This window comes from Primulina eburnea, chromosome 13, assembly GCF_022965805.1.
Source record: "Primulina eburnea isolate SZY01 chromosome 13, ASM2296580v1, whole genome shotgun sequence".
In the NCBI taxonomy this organism is placed as follows: Eukaryota; Viridiplantae; Streptophyta; class Magnoliopsida; order Lamiales; family Gesneriaceae; genus Primulina; species Primulina eburnea.
This window is the reverse complement of record NC_133113.1, coordinates 3,683,823-3,704,168: the sequence shown is the minus strand read 5'-3', so window position 1 is coordinate 3,704,168 and position 20,346 is coordinate 3,683,823. Positions and strand designations below refer to the sequence as shown.

Sequence of the window (20,346 nt, the reverse complement as noted above, 5' to 3'; positions counted from 1 at the left end):
ACAAACATGCACATGTGGTGATGTTTTGGTGCGTGGGGTTTCCTAGGGCTAAGGGGTCGGTTCAAGGGCTGGGCCAGGGGCTTGGGACGTGCCTTAGGGTCCTGGTGAAAGTCTAGTGTGAGCCAAAAGTCGAGTCTAGGGCAGCCACAACAGCTGGAGCGTTTGTTCCTCGGCTGCATGTAAAGAGCCATTCGGTGGGCTGCTGTGGTGAGGGGTTTAGAGCTTAGGATGTCTGGTCTGTGTCCAAAAGGGCCTGATCATGGTCTTTAAGGGTCTAATTAAGGGGTCTAGGGCCTGGTTTGGGATTGTTTTGAGTCGTGGTCTATTCGGGGTTGTAAATTGTTCGAACGTTTCAAAAAAAGGACGAATTGAGCCTAGGTTAAAAGGTTAATCGAACTTTCTGTTTTGGCTTGGATTTGGGGACTTACATCAGATTAAATGGTGTCTTAGGATCTTAAGAAATGTCTGGTCTTGGATTGGTTCGAGTCGGAAGGGTATTTTGGTCATTTGTTTAACAAAAACGCGAAAACGGTGGTAAACGAGCCATCCAAATAGCGAATTGAGTCATTTTTTAAACGTAGGTCCTAAGATTGAATTTCCAGCAAGCTACTAGATATTTTTGGGTGTTTTTGTAGTTTTAAAATCGAGTCGTCGCCTTGAGTCAAGGTTTAAGGTCATTCGGGTAAGTATAACGTTGAATCGTGATCGGTCAGTTCGAGGAAAGTCGAGGATGGTTTGAAACTTCCTAAAACAATTCCAAATCATGTTAAATTTTATTTTTAGAAGTTTTAAAGTATATGCATGATATATGCTATTTTTAGAAGTTTTAACGTAAATGATATTTTTAGAAGTTTTAAAGTTTATGCATGATATATGCTATTTTTAGAAGTTTTAAAGTATTTTGCATGAATATGCTATTTTTAGCAATCTCGACGTATATGAATTATATAAAGCATCTTTTTGGGAATTTTTAAAGAATATGGAAAGTTATGAATGTTTTATGAAATGATAAAGTAAAGGAAAATATTTTTGAGGAATATGAATTGATTGTGACAAAAAAAGTAATAAGAGATCTGTTGAAAACTGGAACGATGAACTTGCATTGAAAATGGAGTGAACCATCGAAAACGGAGGCGAGAATCTCAATTATAATGAATCCATTAAAGAAGTGAACATTGAAATTATTTTTATGATAGCCGGTGGGATCGTCGAAGAAGTGGACGTTGAACCCGGCGGCCTAGTACTATGGTTCAGAGATTGATCAATCGAATAAATGTTGTCACTTTTGAGGATAGAACTCACCTAAAATGATTATTTTGAAGAGAAAAGGTTCATATTTAAGCATGGTTTAAAAATTGCATATTTTGAAAGTTTCATGGTTGCATGGAAAAATCTATTTTTAGTAAAAATAATTTTTATGCATATGAGTGTATATCTACGTATTTGCTATATTAGGTTTGAGCATGATGAGTCATTAGACTCACTAGGTTTGAATGGTTGCAGGTGATGACGATGTTGAGTCGTGAAGTATGGACTATCGAGTAATCCGGGAGACACATTGCATACTTGAGGACATAGAAATTCCGTAAATGTTGTAAATTTTTGATGATTTTATAGATTATCATTTTTATTTATAGACTGTTAAGATGCTATAATTTATTGAGTTGAATTTAGACTTTTATTGCTTTATTACTTATTCTACATGAGTGGTTTTGGATATTATGAAATTCATTTATTGATTATTTATGCTAGCTTATGCATGGTTTAAAAAAAGCTATTATAAATTAAATGAATTTAGAAGTAGGGACGCTTCAACAATAATCCCAACTTCCCACATACATATATAAAAATATATGAGCGGTTTTGTGTCTTCAGTTAAGATTCCAAATCTACACCACCCAAGTCTCAAATGGTGCCTTTTTAATTTCTTTTGTCTTGTGAATATTTTATTGAAGCATTGATAATTTTTTCTCTTCACACACACACACACACACACACTTATATATATGTCTTGTGAATCGTTTATTGAAGCATTATTATTTTTTCTCTCTCTCTCTGATAATTTTTGGTGCTGTAAGAGGGGTTCGACAGATATGGAAAAAATCAGCACTTTGGACCATCTTGTGTTCTTTCCAAAGGGGCTCTTTTGTGGACCTTGTTATTTGGGTGTATGAGAGATGCTCAGTTGCTGATTTTGAATGTTTTGTGGTGTTTTGCGGGAGTACTTAGCTTGGGTGGAGAGAATACAATTGTATTTCAGAATAATCTTCACTCGTGTGATGACGTTGTAGCAAGAGCAGGTAGAATGCTAAGCAACCAGTCCAGCTTTGAGCACTCCAAAGTGGTTGCCACCTCCGACAGGCTTCTTAAAGATTATTGTGGATGCTGTTGTCAAAGATTCTAAGGACTACTTCAGTGGGGGATGGGTTTGTAGGGATCATGAGGGTATTGTTCTAATAGCCTTTGGAAAATGTTCCGTAATAGTGTGTATCAAAAGTTAATGTTGTACTCTGATGTTGTTAACACGAACACATGCAACTTTTATCTTTGAAAATTCAATTTTTTCTATTTTTAAATCAAATTGTACGATTTGAAATGGTTATTAAACAATGATATCTAGTTTTAACTCAAAAAAAAACAAACATTGATTAAATAGTGATAGCAACACATTTTTTTAAGATGGGGCACTCTGAATATTTGACTGATTGTTAAATTACCAACTTTAACACACTTATTTTAAATGACAAGTGGATCAATCAAATGAACTTAACTAATTTTAATTTGACTGATTAAAATAAGTTTGCTAAAAAATATAACTCAATTTAAAATATATAATTTTTTATAATAAAATAATAATTAAAAGGTTTCTCAAATGTTCTCTAAAAACATTAAAATAAAAACACGCACTGCAATTTTTCTTACCCAAAATATTGATCCCTAATCGAAATATATATATATATATATATATATATATATAAATATATATTGATTACTAAATAATATTAAAAACATTGTGAAGGCACGACAAAACCTGGACATTCTGGGCGATTCCAGTTCTTTGAGATAATAATAGAGTGGAGGGATTTGGTGGAAGAGCTGGTGAAGCGATGCCTTAGCACAAATCCGTAACCAACGATGCGTAGATGTACCATCTTCAGCAAAATTCGCCTGATTCCACCTATCAGAAGGTAATCTTTGTGTTTTTAATCAAGGTTTTTTAAACATCAACTGCATCTGATGAAATTCTCATTATTATTTTCAAATATTTAAGTTTTTTTGTAGAATGCAGGGTGTTGTTACATCAGGGAAATGGGTTTGGGGATCGGAATGAATTTAGAATAAGATTAGGTTGTTTTTTTCTGATTTGATTTTGAAGAATTTCTTGGATACCTAAATAAGTTTTGTTCTCCAGTTTCTTTTATTAACCAACTGATAAGGTTCATTAGTCTTTAGTAATTTCGGACAAAAGGAAACCTTTTGGGTTCTTGGTTAAGCTTTTTGACTGTGGGAGCTCAGTGGTAATGGACTTTATATGTTATGCAGTGAGTCTGTCCTTCAATTACTCCGTCCTGCATTGAACACTTCAAGTTCTTCATGTTCACAAGAACCTACTTTGTTGATTCGATATTCGGGTCATTTCATCTGTGAAAGCCAGAAAATTTATCCGTGGAGGAAATTTCTTCCACAATTGTCATGTGGATACTTGTTAGCAAATGATTCCTTTGGTAAAAGATCCTACATGTTTGATCACCGAAATCTTTCTTCGAGGTGGCAAATTGCTAGAATCATGAGCGATGCTTCAGTTTTTGAGCTTAAAACAGATGGAGATGTTGTCAGGTTTGACATTGGTGAGCCAGGTGGCGAATTAGGATCTCGAAAGAAAGCAAAGCTGAAAGCAACACAGGCCAAATTGTCTAGAAAACGAAAGCTGAATGAACTTAGGTTTTACAGGTTGAAAGCAAAGAAGAAAATGAATTCTCCGAATCCCGAAGTTAGAATGAGATACAAGCTAGAAAAGGTCTGCATACTGCCCCAGATGTTTTTGGCTTTCAAATTTATTTTCTATATTTTATGTACAATTTCATTTCATTTCATGTATTCTATAAGATATCAGGCAAAAAGGAAGGAAGCATGGTTGATTGAGAAACTAAGGAAATACGGGGTGCCAAAAGCGCCGCCCGAAACCTATGATCCCGAAATATTGACTGAAGAAGAAAGGTTTTATCTGAAGCGTACCGGTGAGAAAAAGAAAAATTATGTTCCGCTTGGGAGACGAGGGGTATTTGGTGGTGTCGTTCTTAATATGCATCTTCATTGGAAGAAGCACGAGACAGTGAAAGTTGTGTGCAAGCCTTGCAAGCCTGGACAAGTGCATCAATACGCTGAGGAGCTTGCTAGGTTGAGCAAAGGCATTGTTATCGACATAAAGCCAAATAATATAATATTATTTTATCGAGGGAAGAATTATGTTCAACCTGATGTCATGTCACCCCCAGATACTCTGTCTAAAGCAAAGGTATCAACTCTTCTTGAGTGTGCATGAAAACATGGATTAAGCAAGAAGCATGAAGCGAGAAAAAAGTGGCAACCTTAGGTTGATGAGTGCAAAAAAGCGTGAGCTTTTAGACAAAATTTTAAATTAACTTTTAATTTTTCTTTGAATTTTAAGTTAATTTGTAAAAAAATTATATAAAAGTTAAATTTCAATTAATAAGTATTTGATAGTATTATTTTTGTTTGGAAAAAAAAAATCTAAAAACACCGAAATAAAACCTGAGATAGTCAAGAGTTTCTGATATTTATGCATTTGTTTTTGAATTTTGTATGTTTATGTTATTTAACATATTGATTGATATGATATAATTAAAACGAAAGCTGAAACTAAAAACGATTTGTTATCATTATTCTCATTGTAAAGCTTGAAGCTTGACCGTTACGTTTCTTCACACTTCGTGCTTTTTAGAACCTCGTCTAATCAGCTCTTATCTTGTGTTTGAATGTAACCTATTGTCAAGTCACTTCTCTCCTTTGTTGTTTAATTATTATTTTACACATGGATCAAACTTGAAATTTAGGTTGTCTTATGCTTAAAATTTTTGGGTTGCATTTATATGTTGTAACAGATGCTTATTTGACGTTAATTGAGTAATTTAATCCAGTCATGAACCTGAATGCTCCGAGCTAGACTAGACTTGGCTATGTTGTCTTGGTCAAGATTAGGTGCGGTGCAACAGTTGGAAAAAAATCAGGACAAAAATTAGAGATCACTTTGTTTATCACGGACTGGTCGTGGTTGTGTTCATCCTTACATGATTTGATGACATTTATTTATTCTAATCGTAGGCTCTGGAAAAATATCGTTACGAGCAGTCCTTGGAGCATACAAGTGAGTTCATTGAAAAATTGGAGAATGAACTGGAAGAATATCATAAACATGTAGCGCGGTTTAAAAAGGATCGAAGTGAAGAGCAACACATGATGAAAACGTTTGGGGCACGAGTGTTTGAAGAATGATGAGTACAGGTTGATGAGTATTTTTTTGTGTAGTTATTACCTGTTATGTATCTCATTCAAATTTTGTCATTCACATTCACTCCACCGTCTGCTAGGCTTGTAAATCTGTAAGTTATGGAATGAAAACTCACTTGATTCACTTAGAAAATTCGTGATACATTTTGAAATTAGTGGATAAATTTCTTTTGCTGGAATTTTCATGGCAACACCGGACGGCACAACTTCTGCTAGGAGGTGCGAGGCTGCGAGTTATCAGGAAGAAGTGCGACTGCCCGAAGCGTCCAATCGTAAGAGTGATCACTCATGTTCGATATCTTTAAGGGCGGACAGTAAGGTGACGATTTCTTGTTGCAAATGTGGCTTAATTGCGGCTATACAAAGTATTTCTGCCAGTGCTCTTTTGGCATGAAAATTTTGATGGTGGGTATATGTTACATTTCGATCTATGAATGCGAGAAAGGAAATTACATGGTAAGGAATTTGAGAAATGGGAAAATAATTAAATATTGTTTAATTTTATTAGAAATTTACGATTTTATTATCAGAAGCAGGATCTCTTTTATCTAGAGAAAAAGAGTTCCCGTGCATATAACATCTTAAAGATATTTACATCGACTATCTCCAAATTCTACTAACTTTCCCCTTGGAATCATAATTACATCTGGCTAAAAATTGTCAGGAATTATGATTTTTGGAGGGGAACATGAACATACAAAACTGACCAAAAAGACGTTAGAATATACATTGCTACACTGTACTTTAATTACATACTCTATAATGATCTGAGACATCAAAGTCCACCTTCTTCTAATGTAGCCTTCTTCACACAACCAGTTTCGCGGGGGTTGCGAAGCTGCTAATCACATGAATATCAAATACAATGCATCTCATGGCATGAATCATCATATACAGCACAAAACTAAAACTGTACCTTACAACATGACTAGAAAGTTTACACATCATGGGCGAATATCACCGATGAATCTGAAGGTCGGTGAAACAACAACTGTGCTATTGATCGATCTATAGAATTTGTGCCTGTTTCCATATTTATGAGACCCGTGCAGCTACAAGGGATCAAAAGAATACCAATGACAACAGAAATTGAGAAGACATGTAAAATGGTATTAGGCTTTGCACTCTTGACAGAATAAAAGATATGATAAAATGTACTTGTTTGTTTCTTCAGCCATGAATGATACACCACTAGAATTACCAAGTGAGTTTGCATGGTGGAGCCTTTGTTCCGCACTTTGAGCCAAACGGTATAAACCATCCCGTATGCACAGCTTTGTACTCAAATCCAACTGGCCAAGAATTTCAACCGCAATAAGTTTCAAGACAGTTGATCATGTAACAAAACAACTAGCAACAGGACTAGCATTCCTAGTTTATGAAGAAAATTTAGTACCCAAGAAATGATTATTATAATAAATTTATATACAATTCTTCTACAAGGAATATATAATTTTGAATGTTTCAATGCTTTGAGGGCGCTGGATTGATGCTTTGAGTCCTAACATAGCCTTTTCAAAACATTGTTTGCAGTTTATCCCTCAGTATCTCATTCAGTTGGCCTCTCAACAGTCAACACTGCTCTGTGCCCTTATAACTAGAAGTCGAGCGAGGATTGCCTTACTCTCCCTTAACATCAACTCCATCATACAAAAATATACATAAACTGATTTGTACAACAGAACACCTTGAATAATAAGTTGTGCACTTAAATGAAAGCCCTAGACATCGATTACAAATGCTAGTTTTAAGAGTCGAAGAAGAGGCAGTTACCCATTCCATAACAAGCTGAAGCTGGCAAAAACTAGCCTGCTGCCAGTGAGATATCATTGGCACCCATATTGATCATTGAGCTCTCTTGTATATTTGAAGAGCCTGGTTCCACTGGAATTACCAAGCTGACTCCTCCAGCATCAGCAGGATTCTCAAATGTATCTCCACAAAGTTTGACTTGGTTTCCCACCAGTCCAGGATCCTGTATGGAAGCCTGCTCCATCAAACTTGTACTTTGAGAAGATAGATTACTTTGAAAAGTATGTGTGTCCGCTCCATTATCATTCCCTGATAGTGCAGTCAAAAGAGATTGATGGTCGTAAGAACTCCCCATGAATTGCATTTGATTGGATGGATGGGATGATACCCAAGACTCCAGGGATGTTGAGTCGTTAAAAGTCACAGAAGCCCGATCTGACAATGGAATGTTATCTGAATATGATTGAGAGCTATTATGCTGTAGATAAAAGAAGGAATCAGGGTCCAGTCGCTCGCAGTCGCTGACTCATATGTTCAGATGGGTAACCCCTGAAGAGAAGTGGTCCCAGAAGAAAGCTGATTTAGTTCATATGGTAAATTGCCAAGGCAACTGTTGCTACCGTTTCCAAAGTTAGGTTCCTTTCTTTTTTCCTCCATGTGTTTCAGCTGCTTTTTGCACTCATTCATCTGCCAGGCATCAAAAAACAAAATCAAAAAACAACTAATTTAGGATCTACACTTGAGGACAAACTTTCAGCAAGAATAGGCCTCTTTTCAACTTTGACACATTAATAGAGTGCATTCACTAACAGAAACTTGTTACTTTCTGCATCTGTGCAGCGTCTCTTTCCTTGGCCATTTACTTGCAAATTATTGCAACTTCAAGCAAGATTTATTTCATGATTGTTAGGTACTATTATTAAACTAAATAAATTTATCTTATATTATAGGCTTTATATGCTAGATATTTGTTAGCACATAAATATTTTACTTGATGTACTGGGATCCTAACCAATGTCCAATTCTCGAACCTAGATCTGGATCATCGGCAGCTTGCTTCTGATTTGGATACTCCTATGCCATTTTCAGAGGGAAGCGCACCAACACAACTGGCCTTTTATTAAATCCTATTTCTTATCACGGCCTTTCTCCAAACTTTTGTTAGTTCGTCCTTGCCTTGTCTACTTTTCTATCCGCAATTCCTATCGAGAAACAACCTTCAGGAATAGAAGAGTGCTATGAATGACAAGAAGTACGTGTTGCTATCCCAAGGGAAGTGTGGCCCTGTATTTATTTCTACATGTACGTACATAGTGATATTGCTGGTTGGCGTTCTTTGTCAAATACAAGACTCGTGGTACAGTTGATGCGTACAAAATCGAATTAGTTGAGAAAGGGTTCATGCAGATGGACATTGTAAAATATTTGGAGTCATTTTCTCATGTTGCCCACATGAATTCGATTCGATTCGATTCAAGTCATTCTCTTATCATTGTGAATAAGGAGTGATCCATATTTGAACTAGATATCAAGGATACCTTCTTACATGTTGACATGTTAAAAGAAGAGTGTATCCAGCATGCTCCAGGATATTTTGGGGAGACATGGTTTGCAAGCTCAAGAGACAGCTATTTAGTCAGAAGTAAGGTCCATGCACATTTTTAATAAGCAGTGGTTCTAATAATCATATACTTTATGAGAGGACCAACATGGTGAATCATCACCCTTTTTTATGTTGTAAAAAGTAACCTAATTAACACATCTTTCACTACTTATTCGGAACAAACTGTTCATTCCCACTACAGAAGATTTTTCTGTAATCTTATATTTTTCTTCTCGTTCCAAATTGGGCATAACTAATTTATACATTTCAGTTTAGAGAGTGTTTATTTCTCTTGTTACGTGGTTGTGGAATTTAGTTAATAAATATACATGAAGCCGTTGTTTAAAAATAATTTTCTAATAGACAATAATAAAGAAAATTTAGGCTTACCAGTATCCTCCTCTCCATAAAATAATAGCCCCATATGTAATTTGAAATTTCAATTTTCTAGCATAGGCAAGTCGGGAAAGAAAAGATGTATGGGCGTAAATGATAAAGCTATAAACTGACCTGCTCTTCAGGAATAAAACAATATTTGCCATCACATATGCCAAGTCCATTCACAAAAGATGTAGAAGGATGAGATTTCTCCTGGGTACAAGAGACACCTTTCATCAAAATTCCTGCCTCACTCAATTCAGTATAGCTCTTAGAGGAGCCCTGATTTTCTGATACATTTGCTCGGATGCTTGTGTCATGACATGAAAACCCGAAATCTGACCGCAGCGCTTCTCCTGACTCTCCTTTGTCATATTCTGATGATAACCAACCAAGCTCATCCTCCTTGCTGGCCTCAAGAACAAATGTTGAATAACTTCTTCTGGAAGACAACACATGTTTATGAGTGAGTGTAATAAACCAAGAATGGCGATTGAACTAATCACATATGAGAAACTGGTTGGCTTTACCTAAATATCCTGTCAGCGTCGTCGAAGCAACCTATTTCAGGTAAATCATCATATAGGAAATCAGTAGAAGATGTGTTCTCAAACAAATTGAGACTATTCCCTGAGTGAGTTAGGTCACGGAGAGGAAAGCTAAGAGAATGGCTATAAACAGGAGTGCTCCTGTTGCCGAAAAAGCTATTGCTCGCCGAAAACTCGCTACCCTCGGAATCTATATTGCTTTTGAAGCCATTCTTTGTACTGTGAAAAGTTACACCTGAAGTTCCTCCACTTGACTTGCTGTCAGACGAACATATGCCACTTTGGTTTCCCAACATTTTGTTTTGTCTTCACAATAGTTGAATATCTTCTTTGTTCGCCTCAGCTTTCGTCGTGTCTAGAAACAAATGTATGCCTGGTATCACAGAGTTGCCTGAAGGTGAGGTTTTAACGCTATGAAGCTGCTAAATAACTCTAGCCGCAAGACTTGCAGATATTTCCGTAAAATGCGAGAGACAATCCCTCCACCCATAAAGTTTTTAACCAACAATATCACAACTTCAATAACAAAGACAATGTCTATGATGCTGAGAATGGAAAACTTAAAATATACTCTAGTTGAGGAGAACAAGGAGCCAACTTCGAAGTTACTCTCATACGCTAATTACGCAGTCCAAATGCAGAAGAATTCACCACACAATCAAAGCAATGCATCAGTGTTTCGTGGCATGTCAAGAAAATAAGATAAAATGTTCTTTACACAAACCAATTGAATTAACTAGCTTTCCTATAATTACCAAGTTTTTTTTAACTCTGTTTCAAAATTATGAGTTGTCTCTCGTTTCAAGACAAGTCAACAGAGAAAGATAGCCGAACCCTTTGCCTTATCTAACAAATTCACTTGCTAATTTCTACAAAAGAATGAAATTTACGAGCTTCAGGTTCAGTGAAATGTGTAATCTCTATTCCTTCTCACCACTGAATGCGCCTAATCTCCTAATTTTGGTCGAGAGACATACTTCGACCAGTAAAAACACAGATCTCTTCACTTCAACCGGACTTCCGCATCATCAGAACCCAGAATCTGGCAATTCCTCTGCTAATTCTATTCCCAAATCCCAACAATTTTCCTCCTGATTTCAGTTTCCAAACGATCAAACAAAACTAGATAGAATTAAAAAAAAAAAAACCACCTTAAAGAGTTACAGAGCATCAATCAAAATCATAAATCACCACAGCAGAAGCTTTCCGGAAACCTCACCGGTAATCGAAAAGAAAACTCGACTCAAATATTGATTGATGATTCAGATTCTTCAGTTTCTATGTGCATGATCCGGAAAGTTCTAGATATTACTAGAATATCAGTGGAAGAGCTTAAAAAGAAAGTCGAGTGGCGAGGACGGAGCCACGTGTGCAGAAATCATTGCACAGGCAACAGGTGGTGGATCGGGGCATGTCCGATCTCTTGGTGCGATCCTATTGGTCCACGTGACTGTTTAGATAATGACACGTGTCGGATCTCTGTGATTAGAGAGATTGGGCTTCCGACATTTGGATTGGGCTTTGGTAGTTGTTCCACCTACACAATTATTTATTATTTTTAATTATTTTTTAAATATAAAATATAGTGTCGTGTCAATTTGACTTTGTAAAAAAAAAAAGTGTGCCTCGTCTGATATTTTACAAGTATTCGATTTTTAAAATAAAATATAATTTTAGGTATAATAAATTTTGTTATGATGTTTTGTATTAAAGTGCATTTAAATCGAGTAATTTGACATCATGAATCGAGTAATTTGACATCATGAGTGTGTGTGTTTTTAATAAATTATATTATATACTCAAATATAATATATTTTCAAAATATTTATAAGTATATAATAAATAATATTTTAATATTTATCTATATTATGATATTATGATTATATATTTGTTGTGCTCGAAGATAAATGATTAAGAGAGATAATGAATAAATTCTTTAAAAATATTTGAAATTTGAGCTGATTTTAATAGTTGTTAATTGTCAATATTTGTTTCTAGACCGGCTATATGCAGCTAGATCATTAAGTCTTTTTCAATATGGAATCATGCTTTTATATAGATGAACTCTTTCAACGGTCAGATCTTAATCAAGCAAATAGTTATATCGATTGCCGACATAAAAACAAGTTGTTTTTTGTCTTCTTTCAGATAATAGTACTTAGCAGTTAATGAACATTGGCATGTATCAAAATATAACAGTAAACGACTTCTAAAAAGTTAATACATGAGAAAAAAGTATTTGCGGATAGAAGAAATTTTTCAATAAAAAAATTAATTGTTTATTGATTTGATAATTATTTATCATAATATAATTTTTTTTTAAAAAAAATGAAATAATACGTTACATAAACTTGCAAATAAATGTGTGTACTTAATTGAATTTATTAATGGTAATTGCTCTTAAAAATAATTTAGGTTAAGGATAAAATTAACATTTTAGCTTGATCATGTACCAATTAAGCCATTTACAATAATTACTATACCAATTGGCCAATTTATAAATAGTTCATATACCAATTAAGTCATTTACAATTGCTCATGTATCAATTTATCAATAGTTTGTGTACCAAAATGATTATGTACAATGGTAAGTCTTGACATATTTTTTGGAGACATAATATCATAAGACAGTTGATCTCAAAGAAGTTATTTTTGTTGAATATTGAAATCAAAGAAAAACTTAGCGGATCCGTTTAATAAATAAATAAATCGAGATCAAATGTACCAGTTGTTAAGAGGAATGAGCCTAAAACCAAAAAATAAAAATATTTATACCAGTAATCCAACATTGAGAATCGGGATGACAATGGGCCGGGCGAGGGCGGATTTGCCATTACCATCCACATCCCCGAATTACATCCCCACCCCTATACCCGCCCCGATCCCCGCTTTTTCGGGTTCGGGGAATCCCTAATTTTGAAACGGAGATGGGGACGGGGATGGGAAGTTGATCCCCGCTTTTTCGGGTTCGGGGAATACTTCGGGGATCAACTTCTCATTCCCGTCCCCATCCCCGTTTCAAAAATATTAATATGGCAAGACGATGACGAATTCGGAGATTTTCTCAAATTAAAAGTTATTATTATCTATTATTATTAGAGGCGATATTAATATTAATATCAATATTAATAATAATAAGATTATTAATATTTTAAAAAATAATATGATTATTATATTATTAATATGAATAATACTATTATTTTATTATTGATATTATTTTCGGGGTGGGTTCGGGGATTTCGAGGATGGGGATAATAATCCTATACTCGCCCCGAATTACATCGGGGATTTATAAAAATCCCCGAACCTGAACCCAAACCCGAAAAAATCGGGGATCCTTGTCCCCGTTTCGGGTTTTCCCCGCGGGGTCCCAAAACCGTGGGGCAAGTTGTCATCCCTAATTGAGAATTGGAGATCTCTAGACCCTGGTTCAATGGAATAACCAAGTTATAAATATGAAGTTGAGTACTTGGAAGTTGTGTCGGCTCATTCCTTGAACATCCAAGTAAGAAAGACCATCAACATATGGTGAGATAAAGTTATTTTTTAATGAATTTTATCCCCAGGAAGTGGAGTATAACATGATATTTTAAATATAAGATCATCTATATAAGTACAAAGTAATGTGAAGGGAAATATGTTTTCTTTATTTAATTGATATAATTTCTTATCTTAAATAATTTCCCTAATATTATCTTCCTTGTTGATTTGATTGAGTATAATATTTAATTGTGGTTTTGCCTTTCTAGATAATTATGTTAAGATTTTATTGTGATATAATATCATGTGGAATATTTTGTTTTACTTTTCTAGATATTATTTTTGTGATAAATATCTTCTAGATATAATATTTATGATAGTGATTTACATGATTTGGAATTATTGATTTGTTTCTAATAGAATTATTGTTTACCATATCTTATAGATTTCTTTATGGAAGATAAACTTGAGGAGAGATGAAAGATATACATAAGAGGTATCAACGTGATATGATAGAGAGTGAATAGAGAGAAGATTGTAGAGAGAGAGAGTTTTAGTGGAGGAGTTCACGTGTAGGATTTTCGTGGAGGTGATTTCCTTGGGAGCTTAAAAGAAAGAATTTTCATGAGAAAAATTCAGAGAGTTTGTGTGTAGAATTTTCGTGGAGACAAAGTGTTTTTCGTGGAGAGTTTTCGTGAAGAGTTTTCAAGTGAGGTGATTTTCGTGGTGCTCTCCTCTCTCAATCATACATACTTACACGCACTTGTGCACGCCGTGAAAAATTCAGAGAAATAATCCTTCGAGGGACGTGCTGTTTTGAAGAGTGCAGATACCGGGTGTTGCTGTGAATGTTGAGAACATCTGTGGACAACATCTGGGAAGAAGTTGGCCGAAGATGGTTTCTCTTGGATCTACTTTTTAGCAACACGTTTTTGCTTTCTTGTTTTAGTTTTATTCTGGTTATTTGTTTTAGAAAGCATTTGTTTTCTCAACTTGTTGAATAAATTGATTTTTGTCATAATCACTAGTGTTAAGTGTGTGTGAACAATTGATTTTTCTAGTGATTAATTTTTGCCATGAGGCACCGCACAAGTATTTATACTTGTGCATATTTAATCTTGTCCATCTATTTATTTAAATTCAATTTGTGTTATTAATTTTCCGTTGCGTGTAGATGTTGTCCGAGATGTTGTAACATCTGGCACAACATTTAATTCTGACAAAACACGAATTTACTGTTTTACATCATATTCTGATATTCTCATGAATTTACGTATCTGTCGGACAAAATAATCCTTACATAATGGTTACTTCAATAAGAACACTTATTAATCTAATATATGGTTTTTCCATAATTATATATTTTTAGTGGTTAAGTGAATCCAGTCTTTCAAGAGTATTTGTTTTAATAGCCTAAAAACTATTAGAATAACTCGTTTTCTAATAAAATAGTTTAAAAAATTTATTCACCCTTCTGAACTCCGTTTTGATCCCAATATTTTATTTTTATAAAAATTATTACTTTTCTCAAATAAGTGTTCTACAACAATAATATATTTACATCTATATTTTTAAAATAAAAAATATTCATAGATGCACCGAGACATTAATAAATATACAAACAGCAGAGATAAATTTTTTTAAAAAAAAATACTAATTTTCTCATTCAATTATTAAAATTTAAACCCAATTAATAAATAATTAAAAGAGAGTGAAAAGATGGGGTTTTCTTGGACCATACTGAGTGACTAATCCGATAGTCATTGTCAATAGGGGGCAACATAGTATTATTGCCAGGTCATGTTCTGATCCAGAAATGGGTTAATGTTGAAAACGTTTATATGAATATAAAACCACAAACATATATGTTTTTGTTGAAATAATATATTTGAATATTGAAAAAGTAATAGTTGAATATTTGAATGTTGAAAATAAGAGTTGTAAAGTTAGAAATTTGTGTGTGATGATGTAGGTAATGATGTATTTTATTTTGGGATTATGTGTAATGAAACTCTATAAATAGATATCTCATTTGTGAAGAAAATCACAATTGAGTAGAGAGAAAAATATTATAAAGTGTGTAGTTTGGTAAATTTTGAGTGTTTGAGATTTTTACTTTTTACCATAAATTTTTACTTTTTCACAACACGTTATCAGCACGAAGCTCTAAAAGTCCTACATACTTTTCCAAGCTCCAAACAGAAGAAAAAGGTAACAAAAATAATAATATTTATTTTACTGTTATTTATTTATTGTGTATTTATTTAATATACAATATAATGTTATTATTATAAATAATAAAAATAAATTTTTCATAAACTTGTTATAAATCCTGGGAGGATGTTAAGACGACATCCCACACTCCCGGTAAGGGATACGACAAGTATAAAAGCCTATAAGGTTTTTAAACAAAATAAATTATGACACTCATTATAATATTATGATATGATATACATAATTATTTAAACATGTCTAATATTATATATATCATATTATTACCATAAAATTATAAAAATACATACCTTTATTTTTTTGTACACCAACGGTCATAAATGGTAAAAAACGGCTAGTTTTTGCCCTATAAATATGATCTTACAAACACATTCAATCACTCCAACTTTCTCTTCTTCTCTAAAAATTATTCATCATCAAATTTTTCGAAAAAAAAGAAGATGGCTTTCTCAAGGATATTTTTAATTATTTTGGTTATCATACTCACGAGTCTTGTATTTATCGGAGAATATCTTCCTCGTGCGTTTTCTTTATTTTTACAAATACTTGTACTTGTTGTTTATCCGTTACTTTGTATTGCAATATTTATTAACTAATAAAATGCATCGTAATTTTTTTTAGTACCACCATGTCAAATTTAACAAAGCTCGAATTTATTGCGCTCGACATCACGGGAAAGAATTATATGCCATGGACTCTAGATGTAGAAATGCATCTTGAGTCATTGGGTCTAAGCGAGACCATTAAAGAAAATGGCATATGCACGTCACAAGAAAAGGCAAGAGCCATGATATTTTTGCGTCGACATCTTGACGATGGATTGAAATGTGAATATCTGACTGAAAAAAATCCCATGGTTTTGTGGAAGGGATTAAAAGAAAGATTTGAACATATAAGGGAAGTTATACTTCCGACCGCCCGGGATGAATGGAATACATTGAGATTCCAAGACTTTAAAAAAGTTAGTGATTACAATTCGGTGATGTATAGAATAATCTCGCAATTAAAATTTTGTGGACATGAGGTCACAGAATCTGAGATGCTTGAAAAAACATTTTCCACGTTTCATGCATCAAATATTACTCTACAGCAACAATATAGAGTACGTGGATTCGCGAGATATTCTGAACTCATCGCCTGTCTTTTGTGGCGGAAAAGAACAATGAGCTATTAATGAGAAATCATCAGTTCCGACCCACTGGATCAACAGCATTTCCCGAAGTAAATGCTGTAAGTAAAAATGAATTTAAACCTCGGAACCAAAATCAAATTCATAGGCAAGATTTTGGTCGAGGTCGAGGTCGAGGTCGTGGACGTGGATGTGGACGTGGAATTGGCCGTGGTCGTGGTCGAGGCCGTGGTTTTGAAAATAATAGAGATAGTTATTTTTATAACTCATCTCAAAAGAGCGTCCCAAACCATCCACAGAAAAGGTATCATGAGAATACAAGTGTTAATGAGAATCACTCAAAAAGATATGAAAGTTCTTGTTACAGATGTGGTACTCCAGGACATTGGTCCAAAGTTTGTCGAGCCCCTGAGCACCTTTGTAAACTTTATAAAGAATCATTAAAGGGGAAAGAAAAGGAGACCAACTTCACTGAACGCAGTGACCATTTGAGTGATTCAACTCATTTTGATGCTGATGATTTTATGAATGATTTCTCTGGAAATGATCAACATGTTGGTGGGATAAAAATGAACAATTTTGATGCTACAGATTTTCTCAATGATTTCTCTGAAAATGAACAATTTAATAGTAGAATATAAATGTACAATAATTTATTTTTTATGTATTCATGTAATAATATTTTATTGTACAATTATGATATGTGTTATATTTACATATGTATTTTCAGTAATTTTATTTCATTGCATATTTTTTTGAAGTTCAAATATGGAAAATGCTATGAGCAAAGCTGAAGTTTGCATACCCGATAGTGGTACAACGCACACTATCCTCCGAGATAAAAGATATTTCTTGGAACTAAAACCAACAAAAACAACGGTGAAAACAATATCAGGTCCTGTAGACTTGATTAAAAGATGTGGTAAAGCACAATTTTTGTTACCTAATGGTACAAAATTTTTGATCAATGATGCTTTATATTCACCACAATCGAAAAGAAATTTGTTGAGTTTTAATGATATATATTCTCATGGGTATGATACTCAAACAATGAATGAAGGGAATGAGAAATATATGTGCCTTATCACATATAAATCAGGAAAGAAATATGTGATTGAAAAACTATCAATGCTCCCTACTGGATTGCATTATACACATATAAGTCCCATTGAATCAAACATGGTAGTTGATAATTTTTCGATATTAACCAATTGGCATGATCGATTGGGACATCCTGGTTCAACAATGATGCGAAGAATTATAGAAAATACACATGGTCATCTACTGAAAGACCATAAGATCTTTCAGAATAATAAGTTTCAATGCAAAGCATTTTCTCTTGGAAAACTTATTATAAGACCATCACCAGTCAAAATCCAAACTGAATCACCAATGTTTCTTGAACGTATTCAGGGTGATATTTGTGGACCAATCCATCCACCATGTGGACCATTCAGATACTTTATGGTATTGATTGATGCCTCCAGCAGATGGTCACATGCATGTTTATTGTCAACTCGAAATGTTGCATTTGCAAGATTACTTGCTCAAATAATAAAATTGAGGAATCAATTTCCCGATTATACAATCAAGAAAATTAGACTGGATAATGCTGGTGAATTTACTTCCCAGACTTTCAATGATTATTGTATGTCTATGGGAATCATTGTTGAGCATCCTGTTGCTCATGTACATACACAGAATGGATTGGCTGAATCATTGATTAAACGTCTGCAAATGATTGCTAGACCAATGATTATGAAAACAAAGCTCCCTATTTCTATATAGGGACATGCAATTTTACATGCTGCTTCATTAATTCGCATCAGACCAAGTGCATATCATAAATACTCTCCATTACAGCTTGCATTTGGTAAAGAACCAGACATTTCTCATCTGAGAATTTTTGGATGTATGGTGTACGTGCCTATTGCACCACCGCAACGAAAGAAAATGGAACTTCAAAGAAATATTAGAATTTATATCGGTTATGATAGTCCATCAATCATTCGATATCTTGAACCTCAGACAGGCGACGTGTTCACAGCACGTTTTGCTGATTGTCATTTTAATTAGGAAATATTCTCAATGTTAGGGGGAGAACAGAAACATACTGAAAAAGAAATTACATGGTATGTATCATCATTGTTACATCTGGATCCAAGAACAAAACAATGTGAAAAAAATGTACAACAAATTGTACACTTGCAAAGAATAGCAAATCAAATACCAGATGCATTTGCAGACACAAAAGGGGTAACTAAATCATATATACATGCTGCAAATGCCCCTGCTCGAATTGAAATTCCAAAGAAACAAATGGAAGATACTCATGATGTCATTAAACGCCTGAAGCGTGGAAGGCCAGTCGGTTCCAAGGATAAAAATCCTCGAAAAAGAAAATCCATAGAGAAACACGATGATCACAAAATAAAGAATGATGTTTCTGAAGAAACACATGATCACAAAATAGAGAATGGTGTTCCTGAAGAAACACATGATGATGAAAATGTTCTGTCAGAACCACAAACTGACGAGAATCATGAAATCTCTATCAATTACATTAATACTGGAAAAATATGGAACCGAAAAGATATAGATGAAATTGATGATATATTTTCTTATAATGTGGCAATCGACATCATAAATGATAACGAAGATCATGAACCAAAATCTTTTGGTGAATGTAAAAATCGGCAGGATTGGATAAAATGGAAAGATGACATCCAGGTTGAATTAGATTCGCTAAATAAACGTAATGTTTTTGGACCTATAGTCCTTACACCTGAAGGTGTAAAACCTGTTGGATACAAATGGGTTTTTATTCGAAAGCGAAATGAGAAAAATGAAATAGTAAGATATAAAGCTCGACTTGTTGCACAAGGTTTTTCTCAAAGGCCTGGAATTGATTATGAAGAAACGTATTCTCCTGTGATGGATGCAATTACGTTTCGGTATTTGATTAGTTTGGCGGTATCTGAAAATTTAGAAATGCGTCTTATGGATGTTGTTACAGCTTACTTATATGGATCACTTGATAGTAATATATATATGAAAATCCCTGAAGGATTTAAGATGACTGAAGCACAAAGTTCAAAAACCAGGGAATGTTATTCTGTGAAATTACAAAGATCATTATATGGGTTAAAGCAATCAGGTCGAATGTGGTATAATCGACTAAGTGATCACTTGATGAAAAAAGGATATGTAAATAATTCAATATGCCCTTGTGTTTTCATTAAGAAAACAACATCCGGATGCGTAATTATTGCTGTATATGTTGATGATTTAAACATCATTGGAATGAATAAGGAAATTCAAGAAGTTGTGTCATACTTGAAGGAAGAATTTGAAATGAAGGATCTTGGAAAAACTAAGTATTGTCTGGGTTTACAAATTGAACAAAAAGAATGTGGAATGTTTGTTCACCAGACAAATTATACAGAAAAGATCCTTAAACGTTTTAATATGGATAAAGCAAATCCTTTAAGTACTCCAATGGTTGTTAGATCATTAAACATAGAAAAGGATCCATTCCGTCCATGTGAAGATGATGAAGATATTCTTGGTCCAGAAGTACCATATCTAAGTGCCATTGGTGCCCTTATGTACCTTACAAATTGTACAAGGCCTGATATATCTTTTGTCGTGAATCTGTTGGCAAGATTTAGCTCATATCCAACAAAGAGACACTG

At 34.1% G+C, this 20,346-nt stretch overlaps 2 protein-coding genes across 11 annotated transcripts; one reads left to right on the top strand and one right to left on the bottom strand.

Annotated features, from left to right (window-relative positions):
* Window positions 1–2,995: 2,995 nt before the first annotated feature.
* LOC140808746 (uncharacterized CRM domain-containing protein At3g25440, chloroplastic) lies at window positions 2,996–5,541 on the top strand. The gene is made up of 4 exons (XM_073165970.1): window positions 2,996–3,188; window positions 3,544–4,018; window positions 4,115–4,516; window positions 5,344–5,541. The coding sequence occupies exons 1-4, from the start codon at window positions 3,136–3,138 to the stop codon at window positions 5,512–5,514; spliced, it is 1,101 nt and encodes a 366-aa protein (XP_073022071.1). The 5' UTR covers window positions 2,996–3,135; the 3' UTR covers window positions 5,515–5,541.
* Window positions 5,542–5,697: 156 nt separating this feature from the next.
* LOC140808747 (uncharacterized) lies at window positions 5,698–11,169 on the bottom strand. 10 transcript variants are annotated; one of them, XR_012112999.1, is made up of 7 exons: window positions 10,566–11,114; window positions 9,793–10,183; window positions 9,395–9,704; window positions 7,303–7,968; window positions 6,688–6,821; window positions 6,446–6,581; window positions 5,698–6,367 (listed from the first exon to the last, which is right to left on the bottom strand). XR_012112999.1 is itself a non-coding variant. In XM_073165971.1 (4 exons), exons 2-4 carry the CDS (start codon window positions 10,104–10,106, stop codon window positions 7,816–7,818), a joined length of 777 nt encoding a protein of 258 aa, XP_073022072.1. In that variant the 5' UTR covers window positions 10,107–10,183; window positions 10,566–11,114; the 3' UTR covers window positions 6,837–7,815. The 10 variants fall into 10 exon arrangements, 1 of the variants encoding a protein (XP_073022072.1); XR_012113001.1 differs by having other exon boundaries at window positions 5,698–6,581; window positions 10,566–10,932; window positions 11,030–11,110; XR_012113002.1 differs by having other exon boundaries at window positions 5,698–6,581; window positions 10,566–10,901; window positions 11,030–11,103.
* Window positions 11,170–20,346: the final 9,177 nt, after the last annotated feature.

Bases quoted from the DNA above. Each gene is read 5' to 3' on its own strand.
- LOC140808746 (XM_073165970.1), top strand. From the start codon at position 3,136: ATGCGTAGATGTACCATCTTCAGCAAAATTCGCCTGATTCCACCTATC. The intron at 4,019-4,114 runs GTCTGCATACTG...ATAAGATATCAG, and splicing joins TGAGATACAAGCTAGAAAAG to GCAAAAAGGAAGGAAGCATG. The intron at 4,517-5,343 runs GTATCAACTCTT...TTCTAATCGTAG, and splicing joins ATACTCTGTCTAAAGCAAAG to GCTCTGGAAAAATATCGTTA.
- LOC140808747 (XM_073165971.1), bottom strand. From the start codon at position 10,106: ATGTTGGGAAACCAAAGTGGCATATGTTCGTCTGACAGCAAGTCAAGT. The intron at 9,705-9,792 runs GTAAAGCCAACC...GTTGTCTTCCAG, and splicing joins GACGCTGACAGGATATTTAG to AAGAAGTTATTCAACATTTG. The intron at 7,969-9,394 runs GTCAGTTTATAG...GATGCCTGGCAG, and splicing joins GTTTTATTCCTGAAGAGCAG to ATGAATGAGTGCAAAAAGCA.